General features: G+C 40.4%; 1 protein-coding gene across 2 annotated transcripts; it reads right to left on the minus strand.

Moving 5' to 3' along the window:
* Positions 1–410: 410 nt before the first annotated feature.
* Positions 411–13,927, minus strand: gpr173 (G protein-coupled receptor 173). 2 transcript variants are annotated; one of them, XM_080899451.1, is made up of 3 exons: positions 13,217–13,927; positions 13,076–13,146; positions 411–6,689 (listed from the first exon to the last, which is right to left on the minus strand). In XM_080899451.1, the coding sequence occupies exon 3, from the start codon at positions 6,564–6,566 to the stop codon at positions 5,382–5,384; it is 1,185 nt and encodes a 394-aa protein (XP_080755577.1). In that variant the 5' UTR covers positions 6,567–6,689; positions 13,076–13,146; positions 13,217–13,927; the 3' UTR covers positions 411–5,381. The 2 variants fall into 2 exon arrangements, with proteins under 2 accessions (XP_080755577.1, XP_080755576.1); XM_080899450.1 differs by having other exon boundaries at positions 13,076–13,927.
* Positions 13,928–26,342: the final 12,415 nt, after the last annotated feature.

The following is a 26,342-nucleotide window of genomic DNA, read 5'->3' on the forward strand; positions in this document are numbered from 1 at the left end:
GAACACTTGGGAAAGTGATCCCTAAATTGGGGGAGTGGCTTCAGCAGATCCCTGGAAACAGATGTGAGGTCTCTGTTCAGAAGGGCGCAGTCCTAGGATCAGCACATGTACTGTGCAGGACCCTAAAGATCCCAGGGTTCTGGTACAAGACCCTAGCTTGAAGGATAAAGACGGTCCGCAGGGTGAGTGGGATTTTATATACACTACTGATCAAAAGTTTTAGAACACCCTAATTTTTCCAGTTATTTATTGCAATTCAAGTCGTTCAAGTACAATGAATAGCTTGAAATGGTACAAAAGTAAGTGGTGAACTGCCAGAGGTTAAAAAAAAAAAAAAAAAAGGTAAGGTTCCCTAAACTGAAAAATAATGTACATTTCAGAATTATGCAAAAAGGCCTTTTTCAGGAGCACAAAATGGATTAACAATTTAAAGCTGTTCTGCAACAATGGAGCTTGATCAAGCCTTGAAGCTGGTGCTACTAATTCCTACAGCTGTTCCAACTTTTCTGGATTACTTCCAACCCCCTCTGTCTGCATATAAGCAGTGTTGGAACACACTGTGGTACCATACCCTCATGAGCATCAGTTGAACAGTATTGTACTGCAGATAGTAGTGTGATGGTACACAAATGGTGAGAAAAAGGCGATTAACAATGGAAGAGAGACAGACCATCATAACACTTATAAATGTTGGTGTGTCCTACAGAGAAATAATAATAATAATAATAATAATAATAATAATAATAGATTGCATTTATATAGCGCTTTTTGAGACCCTCAAAGCGCTTTACAATTCCACTATTCATTCACTCTCACAATCACACACTGGTGGAGGCAAGCTACAGTTGTAGCCACAGCTGCCCTGGGGCAGACTGACAGAAGCGAGGCTGCCATATTGCGCCATCAGCCCCTCTGGCCATCACCAGTAGGCGGTAGGTGAAGTGTCTTGCCCAAGGACACAACAACCGAGACTGTCAATCCAGTCGGCTCGAACCGGCAACCTTCCAATTACAAGACGAACTGCCAACTCTTGAGCCACGATCGCCCCAATGCAGAAACCGCAAAGAAAGTCAAGGTGTTAGTGAGTACAGTTTCCTTCACCATCCAAAGGCTCAGAAACAAACTGTGACAGGAAGAGGTCTGCAGACCCAAAGACACAACTGAATCAGAGGACAAGTTTCTGAGAGTTAACAGCTTGTGTTATAGGCGGCTGACAGGAAAACAGCTTCATGCACAGCTTAACAGTGGTCGTAGTAAGAAAGTCTCAGTTTCAACTGTGAAGAGAAGACTTTGAGCTGCAGGTTTGACAGGACAAGTTGCAGCAAGAAAGCCAGACGTCAGAATAAGACAAAGAGGCTTGGCTGGGACATGAAATACCACCACTGGACTACTGAAGAAGAAGGTATTATGGACTGATGGATCAACATTTGAAATCTTTGGTTCATCACACAGGATCTTTGTACACCGTCGAGTAGGTAAAGGATGGTTCCACAGTGTGTGGTATCAACCGTCAAACATGGAGGAGGAAGTGTGATGGTCTGGGGCTGTTTTGCTGGATCCAGGGTCGGTGACTTGTACAGAGTGAGAGGCTCCCTGAACCAAAACCACAGCATTGTGCAGCACCATGCAGGACCCTCTGGTATGTACCTAGTTGGTCAGGGATTCATCCTACAGCAAGATAATGACCCAAAACATAGATCCAAACTACGCCAGAACTACCTCAGGAACAAAGAACAAGATGGTGAGCTTGAAAACATGGAGTCCAGCACAGTCTCCAGACTTAAACCCCATCGAGCTGGTTTTGGGCAGCAGGAAAGAAGGATAGGCAGGAATGTGGAGAGAGTAGGGACTCTACTGTGACTTTGGTATTTAATGGTTTTTAAGGTCTCAATGAATGTCTTGACAAGAGCCTATGAATAAAATGTATTATTGTTACTCTAAATGTAGGGAATAGAACTGGTAATGGGAGAGAGTTGGCTGATATGATGAAGAGAAGGAAGGTAGATATATTGTGTGTGCAGAAGATCAGGTGGAATGGTGATAACTACAAAAGTACAGCTGAAGTGGTGAGGGAAACTGCAGAGGTGTTTGATGGAACCTCTGGACAGAGGAAAGAGGACAAGGAGACTTGGTGATGCAAAGAGCAAGTACAGTAAATTATTCAAAGGAAGAGGTTGGCAAATAAAAAGTGTGATAGTCAGGGAGATTTAAAAACTAGACAGGAGTATTGGAGCCTAGGCATACGATAAAGAGAGAGCAAAAGCAAAGAAAAAGGTTTATAGTGAGTTGTATGTGAGGAACACAACACAGAGGAATGACGAAATGAGTGAAAAGAGTCAGCTGAAAAGATGGAAGGAGTACTTTGAGGAGCTGATGAATAAAGAATCTCAGAGAGGAGGAAAGAAGTGAGAGAAGAGTGAAGAAGAGTACTGGTAGTGATTTTCAAGAACAAGAGTGAAGTGCAGAGCCGTAGTAATTACAGAGAGACCAAGCTTTTGGGCCATACCATGATGATTTAGGACAGAACTGCTGGAGGTGACAGCAGTATGGCTTCATGCTGAGAAAGAGCACTACAGATGCAATGTGAGTGTTGATGGAGAAGTCAGACAGGAGAAGGTCAGAAGGAGCTTCAGAGTGTCTTTGTTGTTCAGAGAAAGCAGATGATGGGGTACCAAAAGCAGAACTGTGGTACTGCGTGAGGAAATCAGGAGTAGTAGACAAGTATGTGAGGGTGGTGCAGGAAATGGGGACAGTGAGATAGTGGTGAGGTGTGCAGTAGGAGTGACAGATAAAGGTGGGGCTGGGATTACATCAGGGATCTGCACTGAGCCCCTTCCTGTTTGCAGTGGTGATGGACAGGCTGACAGCTGAGCTCAGGCAGGAGTCTGTGTGAAGTATGATATTTGCAGATAACGCTGATCTGTAGTGACAGTGGGGAGCAGGTATGAGGAATGAAAGTGAGACGGGTGGGAAGGTGAACAAGAACAGAGGTAGTTAAGGTAGATGAGTTTATTTTCTAGCATCAACCATCCAAAGCAACAGAGAGTGCAAAAGAGAGGTGAAGAAGAGAAAGCAGGCAGGATGTTCCAAGATGAGTGTCAGGGGTGATTTGTGACATAAGATAGGAGCAAGAGTGAAAGGAAAGTTTACAAGATGCTGTTGAGGCCTGCTGTGGTGGTTTGGAGACAGAGGCACTGAGCTGGAGGTGGCAGAGTTGAATATGTTCAGATCTTCACTGAGAGTGAGCAGGGTGGACAGGATTAGAAATGAGCGCATCAATAAGTTGGTCAACAGAGGTGCAGAAGGGTGTCATGAGAGACACGTCCTGAATGGATAAGAAGTAAAAAAAAAAAAAAAAAAAAAAAAAAATCTGTCCAAACTACCAAACAACGGCTCGAAACGCTGGCCACTAGGCTAAAGTGGTTAGATCTATTCAGGGTGTACTCTCAGGACAGACCCACCTAGGAGCAATAAATTGGCTACTAACAGCAGACACTTATCCAGATGAGCTAATAATTCAGATCATAAAGAATCCCCCACATTTTGTGTCAAACTAAAACCAAACAATAAATAGATATCCTTAATGCCAACTTCTGCACTGTAATTTGTCACTGATCACAAGAATTATGGCGTTGAAATTATTTTACTATATTGTAAAGCATCATTCACATAGTTCATATAGCTTAAACATCCTTCACTTCCATATTATTATTATTTTTCTAACATCACTGAAACCAAAAAATTATTTCATGTATGTATTTTAAGAAATAACAGACAAGGACTGTTTAAATGTCATTTTGTTTGTACAACATGTATTTTAAATCTTTTTTGCATAAAAATGGTTGAAAACAATACTTGATGACAACAGAGCATTTCAGAATATCTAACATGGATAAAGGAAACAGTAGTAGTGTGAAATACACAAACAAATCATAAAAAAGTATTCCTGATAGCACACTCGGTCATTAGAATACCAACTGAAATGGCTTGGTCGCTTGAGGGTTAAAAAAATCCTGGGTTGCTATGCCTGGTAAAGCTAATCGTCTTTCTGCTTTAAAATGAAGGTGAAGCTGCTCAAGTAACAGATGCAGATGTAACTTCAGATTTGTCCTTAGGAAAAAACAAAACATGAAAAAACAAATAATTGTTCTATCTGCAAATGTTCAAAGCTTGAAAAGCATCCCCTACTGCACATTTTCTGTTGAGCTAATGAGCAACAACGAGAATATGTTTTAGGCAACACAGATTGAAGGTTTGCTTTAGTGACTAGCAAACAAACAGTGTGTTTGAGGAAAGAAAATCCTTCTGTCTGCTTTGAGATTCTGCATCAATTCTTTACGGTACATTTACTCTGCAGCGCCTGTTTTACTTTGGTTTTTAGTCTGTTAGCATGTTTCTGCAGCTCCCTTTATTCTGACTTTTACAAGTCCTGCTAAAATCTGTGTTCAACAGCACACCCTCGTCATCTTTATGCGTCCTCACTGATGGTTAAATCACAAAACTGAAACTTGAAAACACATCGACACCCTATAATGTGACGGCATTTTGTTGTGAGGATTGGATAACAATTCTTGGTTTCTCCAGTCTCAGTTTGTTATTTATTCATGTTTTTAAGTCAATCTAAAATGTTTCAGTTGTGAACGGTGCCATGTACCGTACCACTACAGGGGCACTAAAAGGTGTTTGTGGGGTCCACTGTACCTCCATTTGATCATAAATGACCTGTTGATACTTGATTAATATGACTCAGCAACAATGTAATCACCAGCTAAATGCATTAAACAACCTTCCACATCTTTTCTTGAACTAACGTTTGTATTTCTGGAAACTTTATGTTGTTGTGAACTAAAACTGACATTCTAATAAAACTGGTGAGTCAACACGAATGCTGGTTTGAATCTAGCTGAGCACTTTTTTACTCTCATCAGCCACTGCTGCTGGACAATCATCAGTTATTCCAGTATAATGATGACATTAAGATTCCGACTAAAAGTGGATTTATTACGTCCTTTAGGATTCTGTTTGTCACAAGCCCAACATCCTTTGTATTCAAGACTTTTCTAAATGGCATTTTTTTAAAATCTTAAGCTTAGTTTATTTGTCTGTCTTGGTTTTCCCAGTGACTGCATATTATTTACATGTATGTTTCTCCTGTTATCGAAAGTCAAGATCTGACCTCATGTATGCTGTTGAATTTAGAGTGAAAATTGGTTGACAGATGGAAATACATGCTTACCATTCCAGTGTTTTAACACTACACTCACAAGTTGCCACTCACTGCTTAAAAATACCTTCCATTGCATCAAATGCCACAATAACTCAAGCACAATATACAATACATCTGTAGGCTGCCCATTGTTTTTTTTCTTCATCATCTCTAGTTACATGACACAGTAAGGCTCTCGTGGCAGATGAGGTTTAGTCCTGCAGCAGGCTGGTAGGTGGGAAAGGAGCCCTTTCTTCAAGTCTTTATTAAGGAAGAAGCAGACGATAGGATTGACCCCTGCTTGGGCAAAACTCATCCACACAGTGGTGGAGAGGTACCGGTGTGGTATTGTGCAAGCCTTGACAAACACCCTCCAGTAGCAAGCTACTATGTAGGGAGACCAGAGCACCAGGAACAGTAATGTGATCACATAGAACATCCTGCCAAGCTGCTTCTCTGCTTTAAACTCCTCCATGCCTAAGAGTCGCCGGTTCTGGTTGTGCAAGTTTTGCCGTATTCCCAGCAGAGTGGGTGGCATCGGGCCCCTACCAAAACCCGCAATCCAGTTAGCAGCTGCTTGGCCTGTAGCTCCTGGCCCATGAAAGGTCCAATTCTGACTGATAGCTGGCACCATCTGGACTGGCTTCATCTTGCGGTGCTTGTACTCAAAGAGAAGTAACTTCATGTAGACGACATGTGTGGCTAGAATGAGTACAGCAAGCATTAGCATGAAGCCCAGTGTGTCATTAGCCTTGAAGTAGCGATGCTCAAAAATGCACTGGTCCTCCTCACGAATGAATTTATAGGTGCCCACATCAAAAACAGGCGGGAATGCCATTGCCACAGATAGCGTCCATACCATGCACACTACCGCCACACATGTCCAGAATGTCATGCGCTTCGAGTAAAAACGGTGGTGTGCAATGGCCATGTAGCGTGTTACACTGATGCAGAAGAGCATGAAGGCAGCATGGAAGCAGAAGAGCACTGCCATGAAGGCTACCACCTTGCAGCTGAGCACACTGTAGGTCCACGCTGAGCCATTTTTTATAGACACCAGCACAAAGGGGAAGCAGATAGCTGAGCGAATGCTGTCTGCCAGGCACAGATCCAGGAGGAAATAGTAAGGTGCCTTATGCAGAGCCTGGTCCCGGAGTACAAGCAGAGAAACCACCAAGTTCCCCACCAGACTAATGCATATGATCAGCCCAAGTAGCACCAGTTTAATATACGTAGAGATAACGGAGGATGAACTGTCTGCTACCATGCCTTCTGCAGTAGCCACCACTGCTGCCATTGGCCCCACAGGCCCTTCACTGCTCTCATTTCCATTTGCCATCCCAAATGCCCCCCCACCCATAACACCTTTTTTTTGGACAACAAAGTCACCACTCCACCACCACCTCCCCACATTGCTCCATTTCGAGCAAAGTCCCTTCGTTGTTGTGACCTCTCCTCTTGCCTCTTAATCCTCACACGGGTCCTGAAAACAACCAGAGGAGATCAAGAATTAGGCGTTTGATGGCTCTTCATCAGAAATTAAAAATCATTTCAGTCACTCATGTATTACTAGCACAGATTAAAAGGACAAAACAACACATGGCTTCTTTTTCTCTAACGCAGAAACCGCATTTTTGGTGGCAACGTCAAAAACATACTTAAAACATAATTCAGAAATGTTCAACATGACTTCGCCCGGAGTTTTCACGTGTTAGTCTACAAATGAGTACTGAAAATCATGACGATTGGGCCATTTCATATATAATCAACCAAATTTGAGGAATAAAATCTCACCTGACCCCTTAAGAGTCAATTTTTAAAAAAATATTTTTTTAATTTAAGAATTGAAGTGAAATCCCCTCCCTTTTATTCCTTTTACTGAACTTTAGTGGCAAATATCCATTTGCTGTGACACTTGTTTAATTTTTTGGTTAAATTTTAGGTACATGACACTGAACACAAGGTGTGAAAAATCATTTTAAAAACGATAATAACAGTTATGAAACAAACCAGTGCTAGCTGGATTGGGACATGTAAAACTAATTGAATTGAAATAAAAATATACATAATATCTTTATCAGTTTGGTCAAATTTCACAACCTTTATTTTTGACTAGGGATAACTAAACACTGTGAATAAGCTGTATTTATATTTTAACATCTACACTGAAATTCTGAAAAAGATCTACTACTAAACACTAAAGAGAAACATGATCAAATAATAAAAAGCAATAAAACTACTCAGAGTGTACAGGCTTATACTAACTCTGATCGTCACAGTGTCTTCATACTTCTGATACCCTGTGTGATGTTCAGCCCTATAAAGTTTATGTTATTATCTTCTGCAATTAGGAAACTAACTATAATAATGAAAATGAAAAGGTGAAAAAGCGGAACAAAATATTGTCTAAGGATTCAGAGAATCTGGACAAATGTCTGTAATCATCAGACCCTCGGGCAGCACTGTATTAAAAACAGACATCACTCTATCGTGGACATCACTGTGCTCAGGAACACTGCCAGAAATCACAGTCTATGAGCACAGGTTGCTGTGGTATCCACAAATGCAGGTTAAAGCTTCGCCATGCAAAGAAGTCACATGTGAATAGGCTACAGAAATGCTGTTGCCTTCTTTATGCAAAAGGACAGAGGCAATGTGGAAAACTGTTCCTGGGTTCTTGCTGGAAAACATGGACCCTGGGTTAAAAAGGAGAGAGACCATCCACCTTATCAGTGTTCATGTTTAAAAGCCTGGATCTCTCATGGTTTGGTCGTGATCTAGTGGCTATAGAAGAGGGGACCATCTTTGCAGCCATTCCCAAACTCTCTGTGAATGGTACTCATGGCCATTGATCAGTGGTCTTTCATCAATGGTCATGACAATTTGCACATTATTGATCAAGAAACTGACCTCACAGCCCATTGTTCGCCAGTGGTTCTACTTTCAGCCATTATGTACTCTTTGTAAGGTTGCGGAAACCTGCAGTCAGCTGAGGCTGGATGAGTGATGAAAGGTTTCTCACATTGAAAACGCTATGTCCAGATGAACAGAATCAACTTTTGGGGGTTTTAAGCATAATCTTAAGGTCACGGTATAGAGGCATACATGCCAACCCTCCCGATTTTCCGGGAGAATCCCAAATTTCAGTGCCCCTCCCGAAAATCTCCTGGAGCCACCATTCTCCCGAATTTCTCATGAATTTCCACCCGGACAACAAAACTGAAAAACCATATCCCAGACTGGCCCAGCCAATTCCAGTTTCCAACAATGGCTACTACTACTGCAGCTACTTAGTTTTAATATTACTCTTATTACTCTTTCTGGGTTGCAAAATAAACTTTTAACATATTTTCAGACTTTAAACTTCAAATATCTGAGCCGGGGAAATCAGCAAATTCCCAGCACATCGTTTTCAATTTTTTTCGTGGGGCGGCATCACGGGCATTGGCAAAAAAAAAAAAAAAAAAAAAAAAAAAAAGATCGTGCTCATGCTGCCCCGACGCCAGCCAGCGCATATTGGGAATGGCATAGGCACCGATCGGTTTTCTATTGCCCATTTGCTGGGAGTAAGGGTGCCCTTCGTTTGCGAGGTGCGCCTGCTGCTTGCGGCGCAGAAAGGAGAGGGCGGGGTGGCGGGGGATTCACTGACCGGCTGGAGCAGCGTCTAATAACCAACTCGCAAAATAAAACAAAATAAAAACAAACCAACAAACACGAAAACACCAGACATCATGATACAGACTTATAATTTGCACCGATGTTTTTTTGAAATTCTATACACGAAAAGTGAGCGCGAGAGCCCTCGGTGCACCTGCTTGCTGCTGAAGTCAAAGTAAACTTTATTGTCATCTCCGCTACAGTACAGTATACAGGGAGTGCAGAATTATTAGGCAAATGAGTATTTTGTCCACATCATCCTCTTCATGCATGCTGTCTTACTCCAAGCTGTATAGGCTTGAAAGCCTACTACCAATTAAGCATATTAGGTGATGTGCATCTCTGTAATGAGAAGGGGTGTGGTCTAATGACATCAACACCCTATATCAGGTGTGCATAATTATTAGGCAACGTCCTTTCCTTTGGCAAAATGGGTCAAAAGAAGGACTTGACAGGCTCAGAAAAGTCAAAAATAGTGAGATATCTTGCAGAGGGATGCAGCAGTCTCAAAATTGCAAAGCTTCTGAAGCGTGATCATCGAACAATCAAGCGTTTCATTCAAAATAGTCAACAGGGTCGCAAGAAGCGTGTGGAAAAACCAAGGTGCAAAATAACTGCCCATGAACTGAGAAAAGTCAAGCGTGCAGCTGCCAAGATGCCACTTGCCACCAGTTTGGCCATATTTCAGAGTTGCAACATCACTGGAGTGCCCAAAAGCACAAGGTGTGCAATACTCAGAGACATGGCCAAGGTAAGAAAGGCTGAAAGACGACCACCACTGAACAAGACACACAAACTGAAACGTCAAGACTGGGCCAAGAAATATCTCAAGACTGGTTTTTCTAAGGTTTTATGGACTGATGAAATGAGAGTGAGTCTTGATGGGCCAGATGGATGGGCCCGTGGCTGGATTGGTAAAGGTCAGAGAGCTGCAGTCCGACTCAGACGCCAGCAAGGTGGAGGTGGAGTACTGGTTTGGGCTGGTATCATCAAAGATGAGCTTGTGGGGCCTTTTCGGGTTGAGGATGGAGTCAAGCTCAACTCCCAGTCCTACTGCCAGTTTCTGGAAGACACCTTCTTCAAGCAGTGGTACAGGAAGAAGTCTGCATCCTTCAAGTAAAACATGATTTTCATGCAGGACAATGCTCCATCACACGCATCCAAGTACTCCACAGCGTGGCTGCAAGAAAGGGTATAAAAGAAGAAAAACTAATGACATGGCCACCTTGTTCACCTGATCTGAACCCCATTGAGAACCTGCGGTCCATCATCAAATGTGAGATTTACAAGGAGGGAAAACAGTACACCTCTCTGAACAGTGTCTGGGAGGCTGTGGTTGCTGCTGCACGCAATGTTGATGGTGAACAGATCAAAACACTGACAGAATCCATGGATGGCAGGCTTTTGAGTGTCCTTGCAAAGAAAGGTGGCTATATTGGTCGCTGATTTGTTTTTCTTTTGTTTTTGAATGTCAGAAATGTATATTTGTGAATGTGGAGATGTTATATTGGTGTCACTGGTAAAAATAAATAATTGAAATGGGTATATATTTGTTTTTTGTTAAGTTGCCTAATAATTATGCACAGTAATAGTCACCTGCACACACAGATATCCCCCTAAAATAGCTAAAACTAAAAACAAACTAAAAACTACTTCCAAAAACATTCAGCTTTGATATTAATGAGTTTTTTGGGTTCATTGAGAACATGGTTGTTGTTCAATAATAAAATTATTCCTCAAAAATACAACTTGCCTAATAATTCTGCACTCCCTGTATAGAGAGACGAGACGACGAGGCTCCAGTTACAACAGTGCAAGTAAACAAACAATATATATAAGAAGAGTAAGAAAATAAATATACACTTTAGGACTAGGGGTAAAGGGATCAATAACAATTTAAAATTTACAGTTTGTTGATTTAAAGTCTCACACACAACCCGTCGAAAGGGGAGGGGCCGGCTGCTTCCAAATAGAGCACATTTCATTTATAATGTTGTAAATCCAAGCCCATTATGTATTCATGATTTGAATCCTGGGCTGTGTGAAATCTCAGAAATGCACCTTAGACAAAGTGAATCTGTGAACTAAGGTGTAGGTGTGTTAGATTATGTTGTGGTGATCCTCGGGTTGAGGGATGGCTGTTCATACTAGAGTGCAAAATTAAAACCAATGGAAGATGGACAAGAAAAGTTCAAAGCCATCAGGTCCTCAGTTTAGAAAAAAGAGAAAAGAAGAGGAAGAGAAACGAGAAAAAGATACAGGTAAGCAGATGTGTCATTGGATAATGGCAGGTCATGTATCCTGAAACAATCAGAATAAGAATACTTTATTAATCCCTAAGGAAATTATGTGTGTTACAGTTGCTCCAAGAAGAAATGGTAAAAATAGCAACAGTAACAGACTTAACTCCAAACAATACATTATGTTACAGATTTTAATATTAATTAGTCATTGTCAATTGTTGATTTGTCCTGTTCTCATTGTATTACGAATTATCATGGCTGTTTTGTAGCCGTTTGCATACTATGCATACTCTCTCTGTCTTTATATGTGTGTGTGTACAACAGTTTTATGTTAATGTACAATCCTTAATATGTTTTGTCTGTGTGTGTGTGTGTGTGTGTGTGTGTGTGTGTGTGTGTGTGTGTGTGTGTGTGGGGGGGTGGGGTGGGGGCCCAGGGCGCCAAACAGGCTAGGACCACCACTGCTCTGGAGGGTTCTTCCGGGGTTTCACACAGCTGAATAAATGTCAAACAGTAAACAGGGCCGAGTACAATAACCTCAGTTTGATGAGAAGAAGAGTAAGAGAAGAACACTGAACAAGAATGGCATCCATACCACGGCTGCAAGAAAAAAAGCTTTGTTCTCAAAAAGAACAGTGCTACCACGACCACACGGAAAGAAGACCAGAACACTCTTAAATACAGTTTTGTGGATATGTCAAACTAAAATATCACTTTGTGGTTTAAATGATAACTCTTCAATGCAGAGAAACCAGAGCACTGCATTACAGTGGTGACTTAATTTCAGCACATTTTATTTCTGCTTCGGGAAGGCTAACCGTCATTGATGACACTACATTTAAACTTGTATTAGCAAATTCAATCCCAAACCCACTTTGTAAAAACAAAACATCCCGACACTTCAAACTTTAGCTTTGTTCAAGACTATATCAAAAAGTGAAAAAGCAATGCTGCTCTTCCCTGTTTATTTGGTAGAAGAGGATTAGAGCAGAGTTTCAAATCCCTGGCTTCACTAAGTGGCAGGAATAACTGTTCCTTATGAGTTTAACTGTTTAACTGGATGTTTCTAATTTAGCACTGAGATGACAGTTTAAAACAGCAATTTGACAACCATCGGAAAACACACATTACCGAAGGAATTCTCTTGCTGACGTTTTAGGATTTATGTTGAAGTTAATTTGATAGGATTTACAAAAATACAGAGCTAAGAGCACACTGTCAACACGAATTGAAGCCCTGCTAAGCCACAGGCTGGGAGCTGTGGTGAATTCTGTGAGAGAGGCTGTGCATCTTAAAGGAGGGGCTTTGTCAAGCTGAAAGTTGGTTGGCGGCGGAGGGCAGAGTCACTGTCAGGAACTGGGTAGCAACAGCAACCCAGTACCTCTAGCTTTACATCGGTGGGAGGAGGCGACAAAGCTCACTGGATGAGATGTACATTGTTGGTTTCTGACAGCTGCACCCAGCATCAGGCTTCCCTACATGGAGTCTACAGGTCTGTTGAGGACATGGGGGCCACCGGGTGCTACAGTCCAGCCTTAAGGAGGGTGGCTGTCTCAAAACCTGAAACAGTGTTGTCTATATGCCCCCAGGAGTTTGTTCTGTGTTCTGTGAATGGCCCAAACATCAAATGATACTAAATAAGTTGGCAGTCCCAGTGCTGATCAAGGTTGTATAGCTGCTGGAAATCCTGTATTATTTATCATCAACATCATTTATGCTGCTCTGAGGCATGCTTCAACATTCTGATTTGTTCTACATTCAGAGGCCCTCATTTGGTGCTCACCCTGTAGAGGCTGGGGCAGACAAAGGGCAACAGTCTTAGAAAGCTGCAATTGTCTGGGCCTAGAGGATGCTAGAAAAATGCCAGCAAGAGCTTACTGCACTCAGATAAATATACAGGCACACAGAAGCAGAAAGTGTGACATTTTGTGTAGGCAATATTAAATGGCAGTCATACTGAGCTCCTTACCTGCCGTGGGTTGCTTGTCCAGACGTCTGTTGCAGTCTACATGAAATACGGTGATGCACCTGGCTTCTAGCCTAAAAACAGAAGCATAGGTAACGTTGCCGGTGGACCAAATCTGTATTAAAAAAAAGTGTTGCACACTACCTTTAAAAATCAAAAGGTTTAAAGAAGCAAAAGCAGCTTTCCTCTTTTTTCTTGTGCATGTCATATCTCGGTGCTTTTCACACAACCTGTGCCGGTGGCCAGTAAGCGCCTAGTCCCATTCACAGCACACAGTGTGTACGCCGCCATTCAAACACTTTATGATGCGTATGCTGTCAACTCGTATCTCCTGTTTATATGTTAGAAATCTGAGGCAGTAATATCCTGTAAAAGCAGCCGTAAAGCCATGTTTGGTAGGGGCTGTCAGACAGCAACAGACGCCCTGTGGATCCTCTGCTTCTTGCGGTCGTCGGAAACCTTGACGATTCCTCGCTGCACTTCCGTGCGCAGTATTCCAGTCAAGTCGGAGGAAACCTCCCGTGTGTTGTTCATGAAATCCTTTAGCATGTCGAAGCAATGCAGGGCTTCTGCTTAGAAAAAATTGGTTAGCTTGCTAACGTGCTGAGGCCAGACAGCTCCAGGCTGCGCGATGACACGGATACCAGTCCTCATTGTGTCCCGCAGCCTGTCAGTACCCAGGCATGATAAACAGGAGCATACGTGGGATTACAGCATAGATGGAAATATCTCCGGCCGTGAACTGGCAGATGGAAATGCAGTATGCAAAGGACAGCTTCTGTGGGCCCAGCTTCGGTAATGAGCACCAAAACAGGCAACTCCTCCTGGTATCGCAGTGATTTTAATCCCGTTAGTTCCACGGACAGGGCCGATCTGAAGCACGGGGATGAGGGCACCCTTCCCCCCATTGTATTTAAACTAACATCATATGAGTGCTACTTTTCATCTGTAAAGAGTAAAAATGAATAAATGCATTTTTTCACAATTAATCTAAAGAAAACGACACACTAAATCAAATCCTTTTGATGAAGCTTAAAATTGACATGAAATCTCATGTATTTTTACAATATACCGTAATTGCAGATCGTATCTTATTATGATTCCACATAGCAGAGTAGCACTTAATAAAGTAATGGCGTCACTTCTATTAATAATCTCATAATAGTGTCATAATGATGCTCCAATATAACATTACTACATTTAAATTTGCAATGTTTGTCCTTAAAATATTTAAAATGAAAAATCTACTGTAAGAACAAGATTGCTCTTCCTGCAGGAAATACATTCTGACGGTTTGAGTAAGTAATTACTGAAGTTAACTCAATAAGGGAGAAAAGATTCTAGATAAATATGAAAGAAGCTGTACATAATACTACATTTGTGAGATGGTTATGAGCATTTTTTTCTAATAGTTAAAAATTATTTGTGAAGAACTTCATGAAGTCATTGCTAGTTAAGGTTAAAGGAATGGTTGACTCAACAGAGCTCTGACTTTTTGTCGGCCTGACTGCAGTGGTAAAGACAAACCTAGGGTTGTTCTTATTTTGTTTAATTAGTGATGAATAGTAAGATGTTCCAGGTTCATGCAGGTCTTTTAATTTTTTTTTCAAACCAACAAACAATTTTTCCAGGTTAAATGATGATCTTCTAAGTTAATGAGATGCTATTTTCTCTCCAGCTTACGAGTTATCTGTGTCATGATTCGGCTGTGTGGCAGGCAGGAAGTGGACCCAAACGCAAGCTCACAGAGGCAGGAATGAACTCAAAACACAGCTTTATTGCTGGAGGGAAACAGCGAAAGAAACTGATAAGAAACTACACTGGGACGCAATACACTAGCACACAGAGAAACACACAGCCATGAATGAGGAGAATGCGACACTGAACAGAGGGAGACGCGGACATAAATACACAGAGGTTTAACGAGGAAGGTGGGAGCACACGGGGAACACAGCTGACACAGATAATCGTAACGAGACAGGGCAGGAGCAACACAACATGACGCATACTGACGGGAGACTGTCAAAGTAAAACAGGAAGTACACAGAGGCGCAGACAGGAGGAGAGAGGGAGCACGGGGAGAGCACAGACATAACGGGCTGGGGAAAACATGGAATAAAACACAAGGGGAAACGAGGGCTCACAGATACACAGAGGGGCACACAGGGGGTAAAAGTCACAAGGGGAAGTCAAATAAGGAACAAAATACAAAAATACATGAAACTAAGAATGCTGGGCCAACATGGCCCAGGATTATGACAATCTGCTTTAAGATGTGTATTTGAAAGTTATACCAGGGAGTCGAGTACTTCTAATTTTAAGGCTTTCTTTTTCAGAGGAGCTACAGTATCCAGAGTTTTAGGTAGTGACGAAATAAAATTATTAACAGTGTAACCGACCTGTGGAGTAGTGTTCAGGTCATTGCTCTGCACTGTGTTTGCACAGGGCGTTGAAGAAGACAACAGTGGATAAATTATATCTTTAAACTTAGTTGTATCCAGGGCTGGACTGGGACAAAAAATTGGCCGGTTTCCTCTTTCTGGCGCAAAGTGGGCGATAAACAAACAAGAGAGAAAAGCCGATCAGCTGATCATTGATCAGTTTCATGATTGAAGTAGCAACAGGAGAGAGAGAGGGGGAAAGAATGAGCAAAGAAGAGGCAGCTGACAGCGTACAGAAGCCGAATAACTCCAGCTTTGTGTCTTTTTCCATTCTAGCTGAAGTACGGGACACAATACAAAGCGCGTAATATTTTCTCTGAATGCGGGACGATTCCGTTTTTTATGGGATGGTTGGCAACTCTAATAACTAACCTTATGAATAAAATATAGTTCACTATCAGTAACATCATAGCACCCGCCCAGACATGCTAGCTAGTATGCAGTATGAGTTATTGTAACTGATTGTAAAAAGTTAGCACAACGAAAATAGCTACAACTAAACTTGGTTTATATCTGACCCAGATAGACTGCAGGTCATAACTTCTTACCTGAAGTTCAGTTCACCTGACACTCGGACCGGCGGCCGCCTCGGGTCTCTCCTCCTCCTGCCTTCCCTTTTCCTCATCCACCTGCTGGCCTCTGTGAAAGCTCCACCATAGCCACCACCAAACAACTGAGTTATTTTTACACACCGGCCAGCATCTGGCCAATCCACCACCTTTCATTGTTTATACTGTTACAAAACAAACAAACAAAACAAAACCCATCGGCCCATAAAAACGAAGAATCACCATCGGCCCACTGGGCAAATACCCGGTATGCTCGATGGCCAGTCCAGCTATGGTTATAACCTGTATGGAAAGAAATCTACTGTGATGATATCTATTCCCCCCTTCTGTGTAATTCATTATTGTAAAGTGAAATGTTTCTAAGACATGATCAAATAAAAAAGGTTTTCAGGAAATACTGTTAAATATTCTGTTTGTATTCAGTATGTCAGGACAAGAGTGTTAATAAAGTGGTGGGTGGGTTCTTTTACATTTTGAAGGAACTGTGTCTTAATTCCACTAATTTCACATACAAGTTATTAGACAGAAACATGGGTGTGCCATGGGTTCCCCAATATCAACCATTGTGGCCGACTTGTAAGTGGAAGAAGCGGAAAAGAGGGCTTTGTTATCCTACCCTGGAATACCACCAAGTCATTGGTTCAGATATGTTAATGACACCTGGGTGAAAATCAAATCGGGGGTTCCCTGACACAGTTCACTGTTCATTCATTGGGCTGGTTTCAGTTGTTGTGCAATGTACTGTTTATTGTCCAGAACCAGAAAATTAGAGGTCATCCACGTCTTTATTTCTGTAAAACATTCCTGCAGTTTAACTAATTGGTGTGTGTTATCTGGCTTTATGGATAGATAGAGTTGGGTGTCATCTGCATAGCAGTGAAAATGTATGGTATGTCTTCTGACGATACTGCCAAAGGGAAGCATATATAATTGGTCTAATAGTTAAAATTTATTTGTGAAGAACTTCATGAAGCCATTACTCGTTAATGTTAAAGGAATGGTTGGCTCAGCAGAGCTCTGACTGTTTGTCAGCCTGGCTACAGTGCTGAAGAGAAACCTAGGGTTGTTCTTATTTTCTTTAATCAGTGAAGCAACAAACTATTTCTCCAGGTTAAATGATGATCTTCTATCTCTTTTGTGATAAGCCATTTCCTCTCCAGCTTACAAGTTATCTGCTTTAAGGTCCACGTTTGAGAGTTATACCATGGAGTCAAGTACTTCTGATTAGAGGCTTTATTTTTCAGAGGAGCTACAGTATCCAGAGTCGTTCGTAGTGAGGAGGTGAAATTATTAACAAGATAATTGACCTCTGTTGGAGTAGCATTCAGGTAGCTGCTCTGCTCTGTGTTGGTACAGGGCATTGAAGATGCTAACAGTGGGAGAATTTTATTCTTAAACTTAGTTACAGCACTTTCAGAAATGTATCTACTGTGATGAAGTCTACTCCCCACTGCTGTATAATTCATTATTGTAAATGTCAGTTTATGAGGAAGCCACTGAATGCATTGGAGAAGCAATGGAGAGAGATAAAACAGGAGAGATGCCCTGGATCTCTGCTGTCACATGAAATGCTGCCAGAAGGGGGCAGTATTTCAAGCCAATACAGGCTCTAGTGGTGGAAGATCTCTGATCTGCACAAACACAGACTTTGCTATAAACAGAGTTTTGGCTCGGAGTAGAACACATAACCATTTGAAGCAGAAACATAAGCTGACAGAGAAAGAGGCAGTCAGACAGTTTCTTGGAGAGTGTCTCTGTTTGCAGATTCATGGAGACTGAATGCTAAAGTTAGTGTGTTGTGTAGTTAGTGTGTAGTGTCAGAACAATGAGGCGACTGCTGAATGTCACAGTTGCTGCCAAAAAGCCACCAAAGGCAGGTTATAAAGTAAACTCTGATGTGCTCCTTCATCTTATAGCAGTGGTCCCCAACCTTTTTTGCACCATTGACCGATTTATGTCCGATAGTATTTTCACGGATTGGCCTTTAAGGTGTCGCGGATGAATACAACAAAATAAAACCAGTACTGGTACCAAATAAAAAAAGAAAACACACGGGAAAAGAACGAGAGACACCAAGTTAATGATTAAAATGATATATAAAAAAAAAAATAACGCTAAAAACAATAAAAACCCTGAATTTCACATCGGAGCCTCAACTCTTGTGGCCCGGTAACAAACAATTCCGTACCGGTCTGTGGGGTCCGCTGTCTTATAGTGGACAAAAATTATTTTTTGGAGTGGCACAAATAATTTGTGTGGCATCTTATTTGATGCAGAACACCTGATTGTAAATAGTTTTAAATGTTTATTTAAAAAAAAGAAGAAGCCTTGGCTACATTTTTAGATAAATAGCTGCATATACCTTTGTTGTTTACAAAACTCAGTTACTTTTTTGAAGAAATACACAGCATTACTGGAGGCCAAAGCAATGCCATCCAGAGTAAGAATCTGGTTAGATACCATATTTCTAAGCTTTTCAGGGCCGAGTACAATAACCTCAGTTTGATCTGAATTAAGAAGCAGAAAGTTAGCAGCCATCCAGGTCTTTATGTCTTTAAGACATTCCTGCAGTTTAACTAATTGGTGTGTGTTATCTGGCTTCATAGACAGATAGAGCTGGGTGTCATCTGCGTAGCAGTGAAAATGTATGCTATGTCTTCTAATGATACTGTCTAAGGGAAGCATGTATAATGTAAACAGACTTGATCCTAGCACCGAACCCTGTGGAACTCCATAATTGACCTCAGTGTGTGAAGAGGACTCTCCATTTACATGCAAAAATTAGATAGATATGATACAAACCACTGCAGCGCAGTACCTGTAATACCTACAGCGTGCTCCAATCGCTCTAATAGGATATTATGGTCAACAGTATCAAACGCTGCACTGAGGTCTAGCAGCATATTTAAGATTGAAGCATCAATTAATGGCAGGACTTCTTTGAACAGTTTTGTAAGAATGGGGTCTAAAAGACATGTTGATGGTTTGGAGGAAGTAATTATTGAAGTGAACTCAGAAAGATCAATTGGAGAAAAAGAGTCTAAATGAATATCAATGGTTCTGAAAGTAGCTGTAGGTAATATTACATCTGTGGGATGATTATTGGTAATTTTTTCTCTAATGGTTAAAATTTTATTTGTAAATAAATTCATGAAGTCATTACTAGTTAACGTTAAAGGGATGGTTGGCTCAATAGAGCTCTGACTTTTTGTCAGCCTGGCTACAGTGCTGAAGAGAAACCTGGGGTTGTTCTTATTTTCTTCAATCAGTGACGAATAGTAAGATGTTCTGGCTTTGCGGAGGGCTTTCTTATAAAGCAACAAACTATTTCTCCAGGCTAAATGATGATTTAAATTTGTGACACATCATTTCCTCTCCAGCTTACAAGTTATCTGCTTTAGGCTACTTGTTTGAGAATTATACCACGGAGTCAGGTACTTCTGATTTGAGGCCTTATTTTTCAACGGGGCTACAGTATCCAGAGTCGTACGTAGTGAGGAGGCAAAGTTATTAACAAGATGATCGACCTTCAGGTAGCTGCTCTGCTCTGTGTTGGTACAGGGCATTGAAGATGATAACAGTGGGTGGATTATATTCTTAAACTTAGTTACAGCACTTTCAGAAAGACATCTACTGTGATAAAGTCTACTCCCCACTGCTGTGTAATCAATTATTGTAAATGTAAATGTTATCAGGAAATGATCAGACAGGAGAGGGTTTTCAGGAAATACTGTTAAATGTTCAGTTTCTATTCCATATGTTAAAACAAGATCTAGAGTGTGGTTAAAGTGGTGGGTGGGTTCTTTTACATCTTGAGAGAAGCCAATTGAGTCTAATAAGAGATTAAATCCTGTATTGAGGCTGTCATTTTTAGCATCTACATGGATGTTAAAATCACCCACAATAATTATTTCATCTGAACTGAGCACTAAATCAGATAAAAAGTCTGAAAAATCAGACAGAAACTCTGTAAGAGTCAGGTGGACGATAGATGATAACAAGCAAGACTGGTTTCTGAGTTTTACAGCTGGGGTGGACAAAGCTAAGCACCAGGCTTTCAAATGAATTAAAAGTCTGCCTGGGTCTTTGGTTGATTGATAGGCTGGTGTGTAAAATTGCTGCCACACCGCCCCCTCAGCCTGTGCTTCGAGGTTTCTGATGATTAGAATAACTCGGGGGTGTTGATTCATTTAATCTAATATAATCATCCTGCTGTAACCAGGTTTCTGTAAGTAAATCGATTTGTTGATCAATTATTAAGTCATGTACTAGCAGAAGAGAGAGACCTAATGTTTAATAATCCCCATTTCACTGTTTTACTCTTTGGTTCAGATGTGGATACAGTATTGTTCTTTCTTTGTGATTTTTTTATATTTAAGTCATTTTTTGCTGGTTTTTAGGGTTTGTTTTTTTTTGTCTGTTTGGGAGCTGACACAGTCTCTACAGAGATGAGGTTTTGGGGGGATAGCCGGAGGAGAGAAGCTGTAAGACTGCAACTCTGCTTCCTGGTCCCAACTCTGGATAGTCATGTTTTGGGGGTGTTTAATAAATTTGGCCAGATTTCCAGAAATGAGAGCAAGATAACTGCTAAGATACAGACGGACAAACTGGTGGCTAACGGCTAATGGCTAACCACCTGGACATTGTAGTGGTAGACAAGCAGAGGAGGACGGTCATAGTGGTAGATGCAAGTATACCAAATGAAAGCAACATCAGGAAGAAAGAAAACTCAAGATTATCTGGAGGGTGAAGGTAACAGTGGTCCCAGTGGTAATCTGTGCACTCGGTGCAGTGACCCCCAAGCTAGGCAAGTGGCACCAGCAGATCTCAGGAACAATATTGGACCCTCAAGCTCCCAGGCCTCATCAGCGCGTTAACGAGCTAGCTGCTATATATATATATATATATATATATATATATATATATATATATATATATATATATATATATATATATAATTTATTTATATATATAGCTGTGAAAGTAAATCTGACAGCTTGTTACTATCATACGTATCTGAAAAAACTTGAAACAATTTGATTGAAAACACTAATGCAATGCTTAACAGCAATTAGGAAAGTGAGAGAGCAAGACTTCTGACTGAGAAAAGTTCAGTGTGCTGTTGTGATATGCAACTCGTTCTCACTCCCAAAGCGTAACATTTTACGCTAGGTGACAAATCGTCACCATATTACGTTTTCGGCTACCCAACACGTTCCTAAATGACGACCTCGGAAAAAAGAGGACATATGAGAACCGTCTGGACTGAATCTACACATGTTCGCTCTTTTTCTTCAAATCGCTTAGAAACACGCTATTTAACATCATTAAAGACCTGGTTAAGGTCAGGAATAAGGTTATGGTTAGGGCTAGGGATAAGGTTAGGTTTAGGGCTGGAATACAGGGCTGGAACGTCTATTACCGCGGGAGTGTCATTCACTGGATTCCAGCCATAACCCGCCGCGTACCATAAGAATGCCGAAGGTCTCCTTTCGCGTTCCCCAGGAACGCCGCGGGACGTGACAAAACGTCGACATGTTACGCCTCGGGAGTGAGAATGCTCTGTGATATAATAGTGTGTATAAAAACAATGAGAACCCATATGGAAAAGAAATAGTAAAAACTTATATGATTTACTCATGAAAGTGGCCACTTTCTCATTACTTTCATATATTGTTTTAGTAAGTATCCAAAACATACAAGTTTCATTATATAATTTTTCAAGGGATCTTATACGTGTTTTCACTCTTGTATGCTTTTCATACAAGCTTCACACAAGACAGATACAAACTTTATAAGATTTATATATATATATATATATATATATATATATATATATATATATATATATATATATATTAGGGGTGCAACGATATTCGTATCGATATTGAACCGTTCGATACAGTGCTTTCGGTTCGGTACGCATATGTATCGAACAATACAACATTTGTAATTTATTTTATCAATTTTCCTTCTGACGATGCTGTCTGTGTTGAGCGCTCAGTGAATCTGTGTTCGACTACTCCGCCTAGGCTGCACTGTCGAGCGCAGATCCACTGAGCGCTCAACACAGACAGCATAGTCAGAAGGAAGAGCGCAGGGCAAGCTAGCGAGACAGAAGTTAAGCTCTACTTGCAACAGGCAAATTGAACCTCATTCAGATCTGGCGTTTGGAATTATTTTGGTTTTCATGTGACGTATGACCCTGAAGGTAAGCGAGTCATGGACTAAAGTAAAACAGTATGTTGGATGTGCCATGCAATGCTCAATTACATTGGTGTGAACTAGTGTGTTAGCGCAGTTAGCTCGTTAACGTGTTGGCCGTCTAGCCCCATGCACGGAGCGATCGGCGGTAGCTCGTTAACGGAGATTTGCCGTGTTGTGGCGTTAAGGTCATTTCAACGAGATTAACCTGAAAGCACTAGTGGGAACACAACGAATATGACTGCACATTTACGCCGACATCATCCTAGTGCAAAGACAAGTGGAAGCAGACAAAAAAAAGCAAGCATGCTACTAACTTTAGCCGAGTCATTTAGACAGCTGTTAGCACATGATTCTCCTTATGCTGCTGAGAATATAGCCCAGAAGAAGCGGATAGTATAGCTTTTATTTTGGAAAGAGACATTTCTCTGTAATAAACTCTCTTTTCCAAAGATGAGTGATTCCTCAATCAGATACAGGGCTTGCAATATCGCTAGCCCGACGTCCTGGAGCTAGCGATTTTTTTCAGTCGGGCTACCAAAATCTATCTCTGCCCTGCCCGTCGGGCTATTGTAGGAAAAATATATGTCAATGCTTTTGCATTCTTTCAGAAATGTAGCTGGGTAATTATGTCATTGGCATCGGTGAGCCACTGTCAATATGTGACATATTGAAGTCGCGTTTGAATTTGCGCTTGTTTTTTTGCTTTCACTTTGCAATCGTGCGAACTGTGTATAGAGAGCGACAGCACTGATCTGTGAGTGATGATAATTTGTGCACCAATTCCTCTGACATCGTCTTATTAATTGTTAGCTTACTATGCAAACATGACAAGTGAAATCTCCCGCAGCTTACACATGTGAGAGGTTGATCGCGCAGAGAATCGCTGAGCTTATGTGAGTGAGCGTGTAAAAGCATTTCAGTTCTGCTGAGCCAAATAAGACAGGTCAGGGTGAAGAAGTGACAGCCAAAGAAAAGCTTACCACAAAACGGAGAAGTTATGACAAATCAGACTATAAGGCAAAAAGAAAGTGCAGCTTTATGGTTTCATGGACAAAAGAATTTCTGTGGCTGCGATATGATGAGCTAAATAACCAGGGCTGCACATAAGTGGTCCGCAGGTGCGCATTCGCTGTCAAAATAAAAAACACGCACAAGGGTTAGGGTTAAATTTAAAAACTGTACTTTTGAGTTAAAATATATATTTATAATTTTAATAAATGACAAATTAAAAAGGCATGAACATTTTTTTGTATCGAAAAAATATCGAACGGTGACACCAAAGTATCGAACCGAACCGAACCGTGAATTTTGTGTATCGTTGCACCCCTAATATATATATATATACATATATATATATGTATATATATATATATATATATATATATATATTTTCCATATGGGAAAGGCTGAATTTTCTCCTCACTCCTCATATCCAGATACATAAAAGTCATAGTTGAAAATGGCAAAAATGCTCAAAGCAGGCTAACCAGTTATTTTATAGATACATCTGTAAAATAACTGGTAGCATTATGGCTATAAAATCCACCTGTGGAACCTGGTGACCATGGTCATTCAGACTTCTTCTGTTTCACAGCTCTTGAGTGAATAGGCGATTTGGCTGGAAAATGTAAAATGCAGTGTAATGTTCAACCACATTTATTTTCCACATACATCTAACATTCTTCTTAGATTGGTGGTTCTTCTTCACATACTTTTGCGCTTTCCTTTTACACTACCATCACACAGAGAATATGGTTTATGAAGCGTTTCACAGCAGCAAAGTCTAAGCCTAGTCTAAGTTATGTGACACTGATCAGCAGTTTTGGAAAGGTCACTTATGAAACGTAATAGCTCACAGTTTTCTAGTTTCCCTGATCAAAATATAATTTTTAAGACAACTAATTATTTCATAGAAGTCAAAGTGAAATATTATGGACTCTTTAGCACTGAAGGTCTCTTTCTCTGTAGTTATGACATCCCAGTTTGGTTGTGTTGACTGCTTACAGGCATGACAAACCAAGAGTAATATACATTTGACTGGCTGAACTCAGCAGCAGCAACGACGGTGTTACCCTCTAATCATTTGGTTTGCTGACCTATTTTTTTCTGAAAGTAGCCAAAAAGAAGACATTCCTGTATGAAAAAATGTACACAATGAATGGTATATTTTATATATCCCAAAAATCATAGACAGACTCTATTTTAGTAAGGGAGGATATAATAATGGAGGAATAAACAAATGACCTACAGCAATATGCTCTTCTTTCTCTTTTCGGTATTGCCACTAATAAGCTGTATGTTGGTGAAGCAAATACAGCAATGCAAAAAGTAGTAGCATATATATGTTCACACAGCATGGTAATGTTTATGTAATACGCGTATTGAAACGCTAGACTTTGTACCTTGTAGCAACAGATTATGTTTAAAGTAACAAATGAGTTAAATAATTAAATGAACTTATGAAATGAACTGAACAGAAATTTTAAAATAAAGATGGATTTAAAAAAAAACAACTGCATCAGATGTGATCAGTTTAATTTAGAAAAAAACAAGTGAGAAAAGCTGCCTCAGTCCTGAGGCACAGGTTACCTAATAAGGTTAATAATAATGACAAAACCTTCTAAAGAAAATAAAGCTTTGAAGGTTCTTGAGCTTCCGTTGTGCCTCAGTGGCATTCTGTTAGGTTAGATGACCTTTGACAACACAAAAAAATAACCTCAGAATGAGCTGTTTACACCTGTTAGAATGTCATACAGCATGTTACTGGGCTTTCCCCCCGCTTACTGCTTTAATACTTCCTCTCCAAAAAAATCTATTCGTGTACCATTTGAGGTTGTTGATACTGAAATGATTACAGATTTACACAGAACAAGCATTCTGACACAAGGAAATAAAATTTCCGAGCAGTTTAAAAACAATAAGTAATTATTCATTACTAAATGAATTTTCATATGAACAGACTGGCACTGCCACCCAACCAGCTCCTTTACATTATAGTGAAAAACAAGTTCTTTTTAACTCTGTCATCCAAAGAGGCGCTTAGACACAGAGCATGAACACTGAGCGGTCGATTATGACCGATTCAGCTGCTGACAACCAAAAAGCACGGAACAGAAAGTCACGTAGCCAGAAGTAGAAAAGACTTAAATCCACATGAGCGCTGTATTGGTAGGATTAACATAAGTCCACTGAAAAGATTTATGGAAGTACAATGTTTAATTAAGACTTTGTTCTTTATAACGTTGATTTAATCACTTGGTTGTGTCATTAAAGTTTAAATCTCTTTTGCAAAATAAAAATGTGTGTATTTCTTTTGCAATTGATTTCTGTGATGATGTCCTTTTGTCTTTTCTCATACAATATATATTGATCAGCAGGGTTTTTTGTTTTGTACGCCAACTTCAGTCTACATCAAGCTCCTATGGTCTCCTAGGTCTAATGAACAGTGTTAATATACAAGACAAATGCATGCTCACAGACACAGTTTGCTATCTAACTAAACAAATTCTATTACAGCAGCATTATGTGTATGAATGACAAAAAGATGGTCTGTTAGAATCTGTGTTCACTCCAAAGGAAACCAAAAGATACTAAATATTGATAAATGATGCCTACTAGACATGTTAGTAATAATGACTCTATACTAGCTAAAGTTCTAAGATGACAGCTGAGAAAATCTGTCCTATCCTGCTAACATTATTTATCCTGTTCAACCTTTTTTTATCAAGTTACCTAGTTACGATTAAGTTGAGCTCATGATTACGATTAAGTTGAGCTCATCTGCCACAGAAATTAGTAAGAAAACTGAAAACAGTTTGGCTTCATTTAGTTCTCTTATCTTATTTGTTCAAATCCAGAAAAATCCACATTTTATTCAGTCAAAAATTGTATTTTATTTGGCTTTAATCCCGGCGGCCACCAAGTTAATGCACACAGTAACACAATAACAGTCCAACATTGCTGCCAATAGAATTAAATAAGATAATATGAAAGTATGTGGGTAAATGTAACATGACTAACTGTGACCTCATATGACTGTATTTGAACGCTGAC

Source organism: Rhamphochromis sp. 'chilingali' (genome assembly GCF_963969265.1).
Source record: "Rhamphochromis sp. 'chilingali' genome assembly, chromosome: 12".
In the NCBI taxonomy this organism is placed as follows: Eukaryota; Metazoa; Chordata; class Actinopteri; order Cichliformes; family Cichlidae; genus Rhamphochromis; species Rhamphochromis sp. 'chilingali'.